The 17296-nt window shown below is 36.8% G+C and overlaps 1 protein-coding gene across 5 annotated transcripts in view; it reads right to left on the bottom strand.

The window, feature by feature from the left end:
- The window catches only part of Fer (FER tyrosine kinase), a 287115-nt gene that overhangs the window by 87618 nt on the left and 182201 nt on the right, over positions 1-17296 (bottom strand). For all 5 annotated transcript variants that reach the window (XR_007208682.1, XM_048331545.1, XM_048331543.1 and 2 more), the window contains one exon: positions 2426-2549. Coding sequence is in view for 4 of the 5 variants with exons in the window: in XM_048331545.1 (XP_048187502.1) it covers positions 2426-2549 (124 nt within the window). In the remaining variant the exon portion in view is untranslated. The remainder of the gene's footprint in view (positions 1-2425; positions 2550-17296) is intronic.

Genomic DNA, 17296 nt, shown 5'->3' with positions numbered 1-17296 from the left:
ATGCAATTATTTTAATAAGCAATATTTGGGATGTCAGAAATAGGGTATGCTGACTCCTCCATACAAGAAAAACTAAAAGAAAGTTATCTCAGTGTTCACATTATTTTAATAAAATTTAAATATCTCACTAGAAATACTTACAAAGAAGAAAAAGAAACCCTTTCACCATAGCAAATACTATCAGTTTTAATTTTGTATTTTTGACAATATGTCCTAAATGTATTTTTTAAACTATAAGTTAAGTCAAACCCCATTAGAGTGTCTACTGATTTCAAAGATATGGACAAAATTCATTGATATCAAAAAACAACACAAGAATAATTTTTTTCAGTACAATGTCATGTATCAGGTAGGCACTAAAATGACAAGAAGAAAATGAATTTATCCAAAGGAGCATTTAAGTTTTCAGAAGAACAGAAGACCACACTATCACAGATATCATAAAATTTATCTAGTATTCATGACTAACAAGGTAAAGAAGACAGAATTCAATGGAAATAATAGAAAAATATATTACTATCATTAGTATATTGTTGCCAGGAAGAAAAAAAAATCACATCAAATATTTAAAACTTAGAAGTGTATTCAAGAATAATGAAACAAAGAAGGTACTCTATGCCAAAGAGGACAAATTTGGGGCCTGTGCGTTAGTGCTGTGTGACATGATTAATCAATTACTGACTCTGTAGCTGATCTGAAATCTTCCCAACATATGCCACAGGGAGCCACAAGCAATCACGGGAAGTTGGCACTGATGCTGGAACTTACTCATCAAACATGCTCTCAGTGACACAGTCCAAGATATTCAATAGGAAACCTTTCCAGTAGCAAATAATACAGGACGATGCATAACCTGCCAGAATTGTGGTCAAACAAAGGCTAACTTTGAAGCATCTGTGAATGCATAAAGAGCTGTCAAAGGTAAATTCGAGACACTTTATAGCAGATACTGTGATGGGGACAGACAGGTAAATTTTAAGAGGCTGTAACCAACAATCTGGAATTTTTTATTCTAATTAATAAGAAAAATCCCTTTTGAGGAAGATAATCACTCCATACAACAGGAAACTGAAACAATGGTTCCTTTAATAAAACACACAAGAAACTTCAATGAATAAGGTCAATAACATGTATTTATTAACTGAAGCCAGAGATGGTCTAATCATTAAAAAAGAAAAATTGAGACAAAATGATTAAGTATAGTAGAGAATGAGGTAGAATGTTTGATATTCAATTCTTTTGTAATCTCGGGCTGGGGATATAGCCTAGTGGCAAGAGTGCCTGCCTCGGATACACGAGGCCCTAGGTTCAATTCCCCAGCACCACATATACAGAAAACGGCCAGAAGCGGCGCTGTGGCTCAAGTGGCAGAGTGCTAGCCTTGAGCGGGAAGAAGCCAGGGACAGTGCTCAGGTCCTGAGTCCAAGGCCCAGGACTGGCCAAAAAAAAAACAACAAAAAAACAATTCTTTTGTAATCTCAGCAAACAAAAAACTTTCTTAATGAAAAGAAAAACTCTTTATGTTAACATACTTTTAACAAAAACCGTTCCCTTCCAATGAAATTAATTATAACATAATTCTTGTCCAAACTCAAATTCTCCATAAGTTTTCAAGAAAAACTCCTGTAATGTGATTTGATGTATATTCATAGAAAGTAAAATGGAGCTACAATGGCTTGGCTTAGTTTTATTTAATTTAATAGTATTGCCACTGAAATGTATTTTTTAAACGCATGCACTGTGCCATGCTAGAAAAATAACTCATGCTCTTAGTCCACCAGAGTAAGATGGAATGACAAGCAAAATGTTCTGAAGAAAACAAGTCAAAAGTATCCATTGGGGTCAAATAAATGTACAATGATGTTTGAAAGTAACTATGTTTTGTCATAATTACACAGTAGACATTATTACACATTACCATATCAAGTCAACAACCTCAGCACAACCAGACCACAAAATAAGAAACATTAAGGGAAAAAACCATACTTAGTAACGAAACTAGCTTGGATAAAATCTACAACCATCTGACAATGAAGCCTCCTCAGTATTATATCCATTCTCTGCTTCATTTTCTTATATACACCTAGCCATGTATAGGGTGTGACATGAAGTCTACAACAGATCTTGAAGTGACTTACATTTATTAGTAAAAAACAAACAAACCCAAAAAGCACAAAAAATCTCCTTTTTCTATAAGCAAGGAAAACCACAATTCACAGAATCAGAACATGAAACTTCAAAACTATTGTCTAATGCCATCTCTTCTTCAAATAAGTGTTTATGTGAACTGTAAAAACAACCAGCTAAATACTAAAAGAAAATTTACATGCTATGGTAGAAATTTATTGTAGTATGATAGTAAATGCATCATTTCCTAGCAACTTATTAATAAACATGGAAAATATTTAGAAAATGTTCTCCTTACCTGTGTATACAGTTTTTACTCTCAAGATACAACATTCCAGCAGCAGCATCTAAGGAGAACTTCACTAACTGTTTGACTTTAATTTCATCCTTCTTCTTTCTCAGAAAGGAGAGAAAATCACCTCCTAGACAAGTAGAAAAATGAACAGTAAGAGAACACCATGAAAAAGTCACATTCAATGCATGTTTAGGCCGTCTGGCAGAACAAAAAGCACATGTTTGGCCATGGTCTCCACTCCTTTGTTTAAAGGTGAGGAAGGAAAGAAAACCTGAAAAGAACACACTGTTCTTGTCAGCAGGGTAACACCTCTCTCTCTTCTAGATGCAGGTTGAGTTCTCTAAGTGCGTCACACTGTATGTTATGCAGGCATAATAGGGTTCCTTTGCTACCGTCTCCAGGGTGTGCTTTACTAAAATTCTAAGCTTTATTTTCTAATACCAAACAAGTGGCTGTAATCACTATTAGATTCAATGACTGATTAAAAATGAAAACTATCCACACCACTCTCTACCTCTGTGTTATCACATAATAATCATGATTTGGCTATAATGTACACACCGACCACACTCTGTTCTTGGGTACCAAATAAGATTCGAGTGGTGGCTGGGATAGACTTTTGAAGATATCATGGTTCAAGACATCCATAACATTATCCACGGCCTCCGCTGCACAGACAGACGTCACTCTGGAGGAAGCACCCAACCACCGGCCCAAAGCCAGCAGGCCTCGGGAGCAAACCACACAACAGTGCAGCCGCAATTTCCAGTCATCACTTAGAATTAATGCCACAATAAAAGTCGAACAATTCTCAAAAAGGAGGAAATGGGTTCTCTAAACAAATGAGGATGGAGGTGTCTGCTGAATTCTGTACTCGCTTGTTCAACTTAGGTGCTAAGAAAGTGATGAACAGAAAAACATGAAAAAAAAATCTGTTAAAATCAGGAGGCACTAAAGAATCACTGTACAAGCCCCATGGCTGGAGGACCTGCTTAATGATCTCACAGTACTAATGCTAAAATGATTGAGCTGGAATTTTAATTATCTTTGAGTTAATAACCTAAGTTCTAGTTAGACCTTAACCTAGTCCCTTTATCTTCACCCGCTACCCAGCATCCATCCCGATGCAACATATTATCTTGTGCATTAGTCTACCAGATGATGGAAAATTATGAGTCACAGAAAAGCAAAATGGAAAAAGGGAACCAATACTGGGGAGAAGGGGAGGAATCTGGATGAATAGTTTATACACTCTTACATTCACTTTTTAGCCATACTGGAAAATAAAGCCTTTAGCTTCATGCTTCAATTTTTAAAAGAAAAAAAAAAGTTAAAGGGAAATTTTAATAATATATATTTTTGACTCTAACATATCACAAATATGTCAATGTCTGCCAATATAATAATAGCTGATATATTTTACACTTAATACTAAGTCATTGACAAGCCAAGAACAGAGAGACAAATGAGGTTTACGACCTCGATGTTGGATCAGGACACCCAAATGGTGCAGCAGCTAGCGTATGGTCTCCCTGATATGTGGGTGTTTGAATTAAAATACAAAGAGACAGAACAAAGTAAACAGGTCTCAAGACACCAAAACACAATAAAAAGCAAAGAGGACACAGAATGAGTGGAAAGTGTGTGAAAATAGTAATAGCAAAAATAATAGAGCAGAGGGGACCATCGCTACATTGAACACAGTTTAAAGGGAACTGAGCAACTCACTCATGGGAATGGGAAGGATGGAATGAAGTGAAGGAGGGAACAGATGTTACTAAACCAAAGGAACGGAATGTACTTATCATCTGAAATGGAGAAGGTGATTTTATTATTAAAGATCATAGACTTCATAAGCTATGCAGAGTAGACTGACGATTTCCATCACTGTGAAAGCTAAAATGTGTACTTGTGAAGTATATGTAATAACTTAAACCCAATCAATAAAAGAAAAAAAAGACTAAGTCTTTGAAACATAGTATTTTGTGCTTATGAAGGTTAATTTAAAAACTAAAGATAGGGACTGGACACACTCAAGTGAGAGCACTAGCCATAAACAAGCAAGCCAAGTGAGAGAGAAAGGCCCTGAGTTCAGGCCCTGGTACTGGCACCAAAAATAAACAAATAAAATAGAAAAATAAAATGATATAAAAATAAAGCTCGCTACCACACACTCTGCTATTCCAATCCTACTTCATATCCAAAATAACCTATCAACATATAGTTGAGACACCTGCACATCCTGTTTATCTACGACAGCCCAATTATCAAATCAGTCTGTGTTCATCAATTGAATAAAGAAAATGTGATATATGTATACACATGCAAATATGTATATATATACACACACACACACACACACACACACACACACACAATGAAGTAGTTTGACCACCAAAAAGAATGAAATTCTATCATTTGCAGAAAGATGATCCGTTAGAGACCTGCACGGCTCGGCAGTACCAGCCTGCCAAGAGGTAGCCAAGTCCCCTCGGTGCCTCACACCTACAACCTCGGTATTTGAGAGGAAACTAACAGGAAGGTTGCAGTTCCAACCCAGCTCCCACAAGGCTTGAGACTATCATCTTAATAGAAAACGAAGGGTGTGGTGGTTCATGCCCATTTTTCCAGCCATGGTGGGCAGCATAAAGCTAAGCATTGTGGTCCACGCTGGCCCAGGGAAAAAAGCTAGACCTCATCTCAAAAATAAGTGGAGCAAAGTAACAGGAACTAAAATGTAAACAAGAAAACTAAGCTTCTAAGGCATCGCTCGAGTGCTAGTTAGTGTCTTTTTGTGTGAAACCCTGAGTTCAACCCTCAGTTTTCCCTACCACAAAAATTTGTTAAAATCAACTTGAAATCATTAGTTTAGATACAAGCTGAACCAGTTATTATACATTCCTTTTTTGAACTAGATATATGTTTGGCCTATTTTAGAAAAGGCATACCCTTCTAGTTTTGAAATCCTATACCACTGTTTAGTTTCTTGCCTTATGCAAGTACAAATATGAAGATTCTTGAAGCAAGTAAAACTTTCCAAGTGGCAGAACTCCTGTTAGCTACTGATCCAGAAATAATCTTTTAGGTATACTACTTTATCATTACCAGTATGTAAAGAACTAAAGGCTGACAGTTTTTACCATTCACTGCGAGGTTAGTACAAATGCACAAGGCTTACAAATCATTTGGTAGATTATGGGACAGACAGGAACTGGTCAGCTTTCTACTTGTAAAGATAATTTCATATGCCCAGTGAATGATATTATGAATAGTCAAATATTCCCAACAGAGAGATGGTTCCCTATACATGGAGGGGCAGAGTTGTGCTTTCAACGTTGCTCTCTGTAATTTTAATCAAGTGTCAAGTTAAACCCCCTCGTACTATATACGTGTTCATACGTGCACCACATTGGATCTGCATACATGTGCATTCCACATGTGGCATAGGGTACCTGCCTGAGCACTGCAGAAAAGATCTGGAGCTCAATGTTGGTAAAAGATGGTACTGTAACTTCTCTGTCATCCTGTCTGTACAAGGGTTGTTTCTGTATGGGTGTTACTCATTAAACTAAACTAGGATAGTGACTTCCTAAAATTCTACAGCAATGATGAATTTCAAAGATAATATTCAAATGTCTTAGTAATCAACTTTAGTAGTCAACTTTCGGGATACCATAGAGATTGTCATAGTAGAAAGAACATGAATAGGGAAGTCACAGTAATCTATGTGCCCTTCATTAATTTCTTTAGTCTCTAACCTTTGCAAAACAGATTACTACAATTTATGCATCAAGATGGTTTTGAAAACTAAAATTATATCTACAGCAAGAAGCACCTGCCATGTAGCATACACCACTCGTTACTGCATTCACTACTATTTACTGTTTAAGTTTGTTGTCTTTCTTTTTGCCCATATAATTGAAGATCTGTAACAGAAACTGGTCGTTTTCTGCGCAGTTTCTTCAGAGCACTGCCCTTAATCATGACAGTGGTCCTCTATTGCATTAATCCAATAAAGGAAGTCCATTCCCTATCTAGGCATCTGGTTCAGGAACGGGCACAAGTTCAATGTACATTATAAGTTGCAGTGTAATAAGATGCTTAAAGAAAGGAAGAAACTCTTGGGAGAACAGGTAAGAAGTATAACCAGAAATCTCAAGGCAGCGTGTGGTAGTCTTAGGATGAAAGCATCTAAAAAGCATCTGAGCATGGTGGTGCATGGCTCATCCCAGAATTTGGGAAGCTGAGGTAGTTCAAGAGTTCTAGGCCAGGCTATGTATGTTAGCTATACTGCTGACACACTGAATCACATACTAAATGAAGCATGACTTCCTTCTAGATTTTTAAATTATGTGAACTAAGAAAATCTACAGGATTTTTTATACATCTTCTGTACTAGAAGCTGAAAGATATCTAATAGGTACACTACTACCTACATTAGAAGTTATTTTGAGTATTAAAATACTAAACATATTGAATATTATTGAATAGTTCTCAACAAAGAGAGGCAACGAAAAGGCTCTTATTTTCAACAGCTCTTTCCCAAACACTTCCAGTCATGCTATGAAAATATGATCTTACCTGATCTTGCAGTATTAATGGGTGTCTGAGGAATTGATAATACTTACACTTGGACAGTTTATTATGCAAACAAGAATATTAATCTGACAGTTTTTAATTGGAGAACAGGAATGGTTACAGCAATATTACTCATGAACTCTTGTCAATGAATCATAGAGAGATATTAATTTATCTTCAAACAACTTCAAAGTTTATTGTATTAAGGGACACATCCTAGTCTCCAGTGTTATGTAAAGTATATAATTCATGACTCCTATATTCAGGATATTAATTTGTTCCCAAAGAAGTGCATTAAATTTAGTTGTGTTCAATTATATATTTAAAAATAAACTAGTACAAAAAGCAAATATTAATACACTGTTGCTTTCATATTATTGCAGAGCTGGCTACAAAAGAGACCTTGCTATCTCAGAAAGGTCGACTGACTAATCAGTTCATACATTTATAAATAATACCCACAAACACTGAGATGCCAAACCTCCTGCCACTTCCCTACCCACCAACCACTGTTGGCTACCAGGAACCAGAGGTTTCCTCATGTCTCTCCCTACTCATAGCAAAATGGACTTTCGTATTTTGTAGCTTACTATATTCCCTCAAGGCTGTCCTTGACATAAAAGCATAAATACAAGAAAGAATAGGAAATGAGGTAAATAAAATACTGGCTTTCAACCCTCCAGAACATCCTTCAAATATTTTGGTGCAACCATGGCACTTTTTGAAATAAAAATAACCAGTGGAATATTCACTTGATATATATCTAAATCTATAGAAATCCTATAGAGAAAGAAAAGAAGGCACAAATTATAGTCTTCCTTGGATTGTTCAAGATATAGAATGAAAAAGCACACAAAAGTATGTTTAAAATTAGTAAGGTCATCTGGGCACTGGTGGCTCACACCTGTAGTCCTAACTACTCAGGAGGCTGAGACCCGAGGATCACAGTTCAAAGCCATCCCAGGCAGGAAAATTTGTGAGACTCTTATTTCCAATTACCCACCAGAAAACTGGAAGTGATACTATAGCTCAAGTGGTAGAGCACTAGCCTTGAGCTGAATAGCTCAGGGACAGTGCCCAGGCCCACGGTTCAAGCCCCACACTGACAAAAAATAAATAATAAAGTTAAAACTATTATAAATGCAAATATATTTTAAATTAAATTTGTTTATGGATATAAGACCCATAATGGATTACATTAATGACCATTTTGTAAGGATTTTTATGTATTAATATTTAAAATAATTAGAAACACTTAGGCATATCTTCACATTCATGCAATTTTTTGTTCATAGCCAGATTTTACATGATTGAAATATGTTCAGCCATTATAACACTGACTCATATACTGTAAAGTTTGCAAGTATATTACATTAAAATATACTTTCAGGGGGCTGGGAATATAGCTTATTGGTAGAGTGCTTGCCTAGCATACATGAAGCCCTGGGTTCGATCCCTTAGCACCAAATAAATAGAAAAAGCCAGAGGTAGTGCTGTGGCTCAAGAGGTAGAGTGCTAGCCTTGAGCAAAAAAGAAGCCAGGGACAGTGCTCAGGCCCTGAGTCCAAGCCCCAGGACTGGCTATATTACTTGCAAAGGACATATTGCAACAAAGAATTAGGAAGGACTCTTTGAGCAGTCTGAATGAACACCAAATCTCCATTTTCACTTTTTAATATTGTGGTAAAAACCAAAAGGCAAGTTTATTCTTTTAAGTGCACAGTTCAACCAGATTCCTTTAACTTTAATATTTCTTTCATGCCTAAAAGTCTTTGCTCATTGAATCTCCCCCCCCCTCCAACCTTCTAACTATGGTGACTCCCACTGTACTATCTCTATGAGTTTGATTGCTTCAGATATTTCTTTAAGCAAGGCATGCACTGTCTCCCTGTGACTGGTTTATTTTATTTAGCATAATGTCCTCAGGGCTAGATGTGTTATAGTATATGACACAATTTTCTTCTTTTATGTGGCTGAATAAGATTCCACTGTACATATATACATTTCCTTTACCCATTTAGTCTACCCACTGACATTGTGCTTGTTTTCAAATTCATGTCTACTGTGAATAATGTTAAACCTACTTAATTTGTGGATTTATTTGAAAATAAATAACTAAAATCCTATTGTAGATTCTTTTTATAACTAGAAGTGGGACTGCTGGGTCACATATAGTTTTAAGTTGGGGAAAGTTCCACAGTAACTTTTTCATTTTTACAATCCCCCCAACAGTACAAACGAGATTCACTTCTCTGCATCCTCACCAACACTTTTTTTAAAAATAGAAGTTATACTAACATCTATGAAATATCATTATTTTATTTGAATTTCTCTGGTTAGTTGAACATTATATGCTTTTGTTATTTATCTTCTTTGAAAGATGATTTGGCAAGTCCTTTGTCCAGTTTTAAAATTGGGTATCCCCAAACAGTCCTGGAACAAGTACTTTCTGAAAATAGTTATGACTCATTCATGTCAAGTTCCAGTTATTTAAAACACCTCAATATTCTCTATGACTTAAGATTAACTTTAATAGAATTTTACTACATAAATTTTGACATCATTAACTTTTCTCACTCCCACTCTGTTGGTAATTGTAGGAGTTTGGACAAGTTGCTCAATTCCTCTGTATTTTATTCATTATATATAGTATTCTCTAAGAGCCATTCTAAATGGAGTGAAAAGTGGGGTAGTGGAAGGGATTTAGTTACTATCTCTGGGCTCCCAGTTTTAATATGCTCTACTTTGAGCATTTAGCATCAAATCTTATTTTAGAGTCTTCAACTGTCTCTTGTTTACATCAGAATTAAAACTTTATCTCCAGGGCTGGGGATATGGCCTAGTGGCAAGAGCGCTTGCCTCGTATACTTGAAGCCCTGGGTTCGATTCCCCAGCACCACATATACAGAAAATGGCCAGAAGTGGCGCTGTGGCTCAAGTGGCAGAGTGCTAGCCTTGAGCAAAAAGTAGCCAGGGACAGTGCTCAGGCCCTGAGTCCAAGGCCCAGGACTGGCCAAAATAAAAACAAAAAACAAAAAACAAAAAAACTTTATCTCCACATTTATATGGTTTGTTAGTAAAGTTGGAACTCCTCTACAAGTCGCCAGTCCAATTATCATCCTTTTAATAATTTACACTATCATTTGGTTAATTGGTTCTAGCATATTTTGTTAATCAACTACAACTATGGTTTGAATATAAAATATTCCTCCCTCAAGGGGTGAACTCTTGGTCCGAGCCAATTCCAGCATGTAGGACACATGGTAGATATGGTAAAGTTGGAGGAGAGAGATCACTGGGGACATGTTCTTGGGAGCTTCATCTTGTCCCAGAGCCTACACTTTTTCAGCTTGCTAACGATCAGGAGCCAATAATCTCCTCCTCTAAATACTTCCACCATCATAACATCCCTCTGCCCCCAGGGACGGCTCAAGCACACACATGCTGAATGAACACTTGGAAATCCTGAGCACAAGAAAGCTTTCCTCATTTGTGGCTGGCAAGGTTTTGGTTACACTGATGAAAAAGTAACTGATACACATACTTTATCTTATATATTCAATTTATAATCTCCTTTCTGCTTCTTTTCCTGTCTCTATCATAGCCATTGACTTTCTTTTTAAACCTTATAAAACAACATGGAATAAATTTCTTTTATCCAGTTTATTCACTCCCATTTTTCAGTTAATTTTTACCAATTCAGTTAATTCTAAATGAGCAATGCTTCATTTTGCCCTTCATTACTCATATTTTTACAAACAGAAAATACTTCATTAGCTCTCCATGTAAACTTCTATTAATTTTCATCCATGTGACCTTTTCACATCCTCTCATACAGAATATTTAATTCTAAGCCATGTATTTGTCTGTGTGTATGTAGACTAATATCGTATGTCAAGCGTGTTTATTATATTACTTCTAATGGAACTCAGGCAAGGGAGCCTGTCCCCTCGGCTCTTTCACTCAGGACTGGAATTCTACCACCTGCGCCACGGCTCCACTCCTGCCTTTTGGTAGTTAATTGGAGATAGTGCCTCAAAGACCTTTTTGCCTAGGCTGGCTTTGAACCAAGATGCTCAGATCTCTACCTTCACAGGTGGGAGCCATCAGAATCTTTCCCCATTCCAGGCTTTTTATTATAAGTTCCAAGAAAACCTAGAACTAGCAAGATACTAAGGACATCATTATTTGCAAGAGAGCAAAAAAAAATTTTTTTCATTAGAATGATAGGCTAAATGCCAAGGAGAGAGTATCGGAAGAATTTAGATAAGACATCTTACCAAATGAATCATTTTATTGGGTTCTGATTGTCATAGCATGAACAAAAGTTGACATGAAGGAAAAAAAAACTCTGTTTATTAGTAGAGATGGCAGTTTTATTCAACCATACGTGTAATGTTAAACGCAGAACATTATATCAGGACCCACACAAAAAAAGGTGGATATGCTGGCAACAAGAAATGATTCTTTTTAATTGACTCCTAAATTGCCTGACATGGTCCCCAGCACACAGGAGCAATGAGTAGGGATGGGGCGGGATGAGGAGATTGCTTTGCGCGTGCCCACGGCTCACCCCGTGTGACAGCCACACTGCAGGGCAGTGGATAGGCAGGGAAAGGCTAATCTAACACTCTGCACAATGTAATATGACAGCTTCTTCTTTACAGTGACTAAAATCTTCCCTGGGCACCACTTCTTATCTGGCTGCAATGCCCTCAGGAGAGCATTTTGCTTCAGGATTCTGGCATGCTGTGTCTTCCTACTACAATGCTAGCAGTGGTTATTATATTACTTCTAACTGTGCCTATAGAAGTAGATATTTGGTTAATGCTAGAAGAAAAATAAATAAAATTAAAAGGATTACTGATGTATTCTTACAAATTCACTCTGCACCATTAGAAAGTCAGGTTAAGGTAAAAGAAATATTTCTACCCTGTAGAGCACAAACCTGGAGTTGCCAAGTGTCAACAACTTGCCAATGTCCTTCTAGTACCTTCCTCCACAGAGGAAGGTATTTTTCTCACCTATGGGAAAGCTCTCCTCTCCGTTTATGAAACATTTCTTTTCACAAGGAAAAAAAAAATTCCATTTATCAAAAAGGTAAAAAGTTTTCTTCAACTAACCAGCCTGAAACTTTAAAGTCAGAGATGATTCACTAAAAAATTTGGATATGTGGGCAAACAGAAATGATTCTCTTTAACTGATTCATCAATTGTTCAAAATGGCTCCAGGAGCATTTGGAGTACAGCAGTGCTAAAAACAGGTCTATAGCCACAGTGTCTTCTAAAAACTTAGTCACCAAGAAAACATAACAGGGGCTGGGGATATGGCCTAGTGGCAAGAGTGCTTGCCTTGTATACATGAGGCCCTGGGTTCGATTCCCCAGCACCACATATACAGAAAATGATCAGAAGTGGCGCTGTGGCTCAAGTGGCAGAGTGCTCGCCTTGAGCAAGAAGAAGCCAGGGACAGTGCTCAGGCCCTGAGTCTAAGCCCCAGGACTGGCCAAAAAAAAAATAACAGGGAATTGTACTGCTAATTACAGTTATCAGATTAAACCATTTTGCCAGAATCCCCTACCTGGTCTCTGAAGTTGAAAAAAAAAAAGATTGCATTCATGTTTTCTTGTCCCTATATATCTTCAGATAAAATTCAGATCAATTCTAGCCTAATTCCTAGCCACTTGAATATTATTAGTGAATGGTAGGCACTTTAAAAAATAAATTTGTGTAAATTCTGGTCTATTTTTTTCAGTGCTCATGTTCTGAGATGAAAATAGTGGTTTTTAAATGAAATGTATTTTGTCTTATTACTTAAAATCAACACTATGACATATGCAAATACGAGAAAATAATATGGACCTCCTATATAAATCTGTTGGCAAATTTTTCTGGATGTAAACTCTCTGAGGGCATTTGGATCCTAGAAAGGGGCTCCTAGGGCACTTTCTACCTCAGCGTGGCTGTCTCCACAGGAATGACTTGGCAAATATATATATAAACTTGGTCAATGCATTTTAAAGTTTCTACAACACTCATCTCTTCTAAAGCAGGTGAGCAAGCAGTGTTAAACACTTTGGAAGAATAAACTAGAATCTCTACCCATTTTAAGGTAAACTTAAAGAAATTACCCTCAGATGGGAACCCATAAGTAAATGCAACATTAGTCACACACAAGTTCTAATGCGTTTCTTATCTATAACGAGTTTGAAAAAGTTCTTGTTGGTAATTAATACAAGACCTGACTGTCCACAGCATTACTGTAATATTGCTATCTTGATGGTTTATCTATTCCATGCCATGTACTCGAGCACTTACTTGCTGAGACAGAGAGTAATGGGGATGCCACCACTGCTTATCTATTTTTCTTTTTGTATTCTTATTCTCTAGGTGTTTATAGAGTGCTAAAGGCCTGTTGAGCACTTGTTGAGCACAACCTTAGATTTTTACTACAATTTGGTAATACTGGTTCTGACTAATATCAGAAATTATTTTTATCTGCAGGCTTACACTTAATAATCCTGTAGTCTTATAATTTCTTCTTCTATTAAACAGTAATTACAAAAATATTTGATCTCTATATAGGGTGGAGCAAATGTATTTGAATTTTTTGTAAATAAGGCTCATTTATTTGTAAAATTTGGAAAAGTTTAAAAAACACAGTAATAAATTAAATTGTATTGTACATCATTCCCCGTGTTAATATTCCATTATTTATTTTGTTATTACTGAGCCAAGAGATAATGTATAGTGATTGTTGGCTAGAGAAAGTAAGTCAAATAAGTGCATTAATGAGGCAGGCATGGCGAAACTTACCTATAATATCAGCACACTGAGGCTGCGGAAGTAGGATCATGGGCTACATAGCGAGAACCCATAAAAAAAAAAAACCAGAAAATAAATAAAATGAACTAAATTTACAGAAGGGGAAGGAAGGTAAGTAATGCAATGGGGTTTCTCGGTGGTCTGGAAAGGATGAGGAAATGAGGAGTATGACTCTGTCATGTGTCCTAGCACGAGTCTCCTTCTCCCAGGTATAGCAGGAGAGTTTCAAAGGGCCCCGCAGTGGGCCTTCATATAATGACACCATCGTTTTAAATGAATAGCAAACAGAGAATCCATTTTTAAAAAATTAAATTCCATTATCTACATTCACCAGTGATTTCCATGAATAACTGTTAGATGTCACTTAAAAGATTATTTTGAATGGAGCATTTGCTTAGCTTAACTTATGTACACATCATTGTTTTGAAAGTTCTTTTGGCTAAGTGGCCAGATGACATTGATTTGGGAGTCAATTTATATAGTAAGAAGTCAAGATGGTATAAAAACCTAAGCAAAGTTCATTGCTCATGAGCTCCGAATATGATGTGGTTTGTTTTTTTTGGAATAGCTCCTTGTGACACTTCCCAGTGGCTCACACACATTTCTACCCCACAATGCCTCAACATTTTTCATTTCAGCACTATTGTTTCGACCTAGCACTATGCAGTTTCATTGTTTTTAATAACTTAGCTGATATTAAAGCAAGTGTGTAAAAAGCAGACACTATAGCTGACCTTTAGGCAACTATATGAAAAGAGGACCTGTTTAGGAGATGTGAACAAAGCAGGCTTGTCTCAGCGGCTCCCTACAGTACAGGATTGCGAGTGTGAAGCTCTGCGATGGCACACTGACAGCTGCCAGCTGCCTCGAGTGGGACACTAAGCTCTGTACCTGCAGGCTGGTCGTTTTTACTGGTGGACTGTCATTCAGAATGACCGCTGAAATTCTCACAGAAAGCTGATTTTATGATACTAGGGAGGCAAATCTTACCCAATGACACCACAAAAGTAATCTCCCCTACTCTAATAGAGATGTTAGCAATATTAGCAAAGTCACACAATAGGTCTGCTGCTTTAGTACATGTTAGAGAAGATAGCTTTTTCCATTATGAAATTTTACAGATTTTTTATGTTCACCTCAGCTCTCTGCTGTTTCCCTTGGTCACTGTCTTCCTCTTTTCTGATGATATTCTTGGGGAAAATTGCTATAAAATTAATGCTACTCTGTCTAGCAGCACTATAAAAACGTAGGTGGGTGTTGTAAAATTCCAATTGGAAGAATTAATCTTGGGAAAAATACAGTCTAATAAAAATAGCAATAATGTTAAGAGTTCGTGTCTCTCTGAAATAACTCCTAACTTGTTTTTCCATGTTTCTTTTCTCAAGACACATAAAAATTATAGAAATAGTGTTAATATTCTTGAGTATTGTTATAGATAAATGTCCAAGAAAATTATGTAGAAGAGAATCAACATTTCAAACTGAAAAAAGATTCTACACGTTCTTATCAGAAATACACTTATAGCAAGCTCTGATTACTTGAAGTATGGTTTTAGGTGATAGCTAAATACATGTTAAAATGTTGAACAACCTTCTCTAGGGTATTTTTAGCCAAAGAACAATGTAGAAAGGGCTGGGGATATAGCCTAGTGGCAAGAGTGCCTGCCTCGGATACACGAGGCCCTAGGTTCAATTCCCCAGCACCACATATACAGAAAACGGCCAGAAGCGGCGCTGTGGCTCACGTGGCAGAGTGCTAGCCTTGAGCGGGAAGAAGCCAGGGACAGTGCTCAGGCCCTGAGTCCAAGGCCCAGGACTGGCCAAAAAAAAAAAAAAAAAACAATGTAGAAAGTATAGTTAACAGTAATGTAACAGTATAAATATAGTATTGATTTATGGGTGAGTTTTATAGCAAAATATAATGTATAGCATTTTAAGAAAAACACAGAGTGGCAAAGTGATGGTTTTAGTGGAATATTTTCTTGCACTCAATTTTTCTTAGTACTTCATCAGAATCTTTGAAATTCCTAAGAAAGACCAAGGAAAGACAGATGAGAGTGGGAGAGTGGATAAGAGATGAGGGACATATTTTAAAGAATTTGAGAAAGAAAGCTAATCATTTAACACAAGTTTCATATTTAACCAACATTTTAAAATAGTTAAATCAGTAAGATCTGATTCAGACATAACTGAAAGTTTCTATGAGATTTATTTAATACTGAAAGCAAACCATGAGTTCACAGGCACCTGGGGCTCACACCTGTAATTCTAGCTACTCAGGCAGCCGACAGATAAGGATTGGGATTTGAAGCCAGCTGGGTGGAAAAATCCATGAGACTCATCTCCAATCAACCACCAGAAAGCCAGAAGTGGAGCTAGGCCCAAGAGGTCAAGAGCTAGTTTTGAGTAAAAATTATCTCAGGGACAAAGCCCAGGCCTTGAGTTCAAGTCTTAGAATTGGCACAGAATATGCAAAAATCTACCCGTTCATTAACCTTGTTTGCTTATACTTTGCTTTTCATAAAGTTATCTATTAATATTAGCAATATTTTTCACAAAGTTACACACTAATATTAGCATGTCCTTAAAATATAATTTATATATAAGAACACATTTGTCACCTAAATTACAGCATTCTATCTAAAATTTAATTCATGTGAAAGCATATATCTCAGCTTCCCAATTCCAACCAAAATCTTGATAACAATTCTGCCTATACCAATTCCTAGTGGCTATCTGATGATTTTTATAGTTATAGAGATACACGTTTTATGGGCCTGCACTGTGCCTCGGCGAGGGAGCTGTGAAAGGCAAGTGCATGACGTACACCTCACACGGAAACACCGCTTACAGCAGTGTTCCGGGCTTTAACGCCGAGGATAGCTGTAGGTCTCAAGCAAATGGAGTGTTTCCGATCTAGTGGTCACTGAGCCTGGTAGAGTTGATTGGATTTTATCTTTAATTACTTCAATTAATCTCATTATTTATCTACAACCCACATCTGGTAAGGCAATTGGGAGATTAATGTGCTTCTCTGACAGGTTGGCTCTATTCTTGGTTTTAATAATGTATTGTGATCATGAAAATTGGCACTGAACTCTGGCTAGGCTTGAATCCTCACTGGTGGCCATGACAAAGTGTGGCATACTGGGCACTGAATTACCTATATTTTCTCATCTTGGAATACAGATTTTACAGGACAGTAGTGGCACCCTTACGATTCCAAGGGTCTCAAATCTGTATTAGCACATATCACAACCTCTAGATATTAAGAATTGCTGTTACTTTACCTTGAAAACATTTCTCCTTCATGATGATTTCTATGTCCTGTACTAAATGCATGTTTCAAAGAAGGCTTTTATTACTAAGAGTTTATCATTTAATTACTTTTCAAGTTTAATAGCCTTGCTTTTATGTTAAAGCATCACACTCCTGAAGGCTATTGCTGAAACCTTGTGGAATCCTTGAATTCTT

The sequence above is a fragment of the Perognathus longimembris genome, chromosome 22, assembly GCF_023159225.1.
Source record: "Perognathus longimembris pacificus isolate PPM17 chromosome 22, ASM2315922v1, whole genome shotgun sequence".
Lineage (NCBI taxonomy): Eukaryota > Metazoa > Chordata > Mammalia > Rodentia > Heteromyidae > Perognathus > Perognathus longimembris.
Note: the sequence above shows the minus strand (reverse complement) of the source record. Positions and strands in the feature narration are given on the sequence as shown.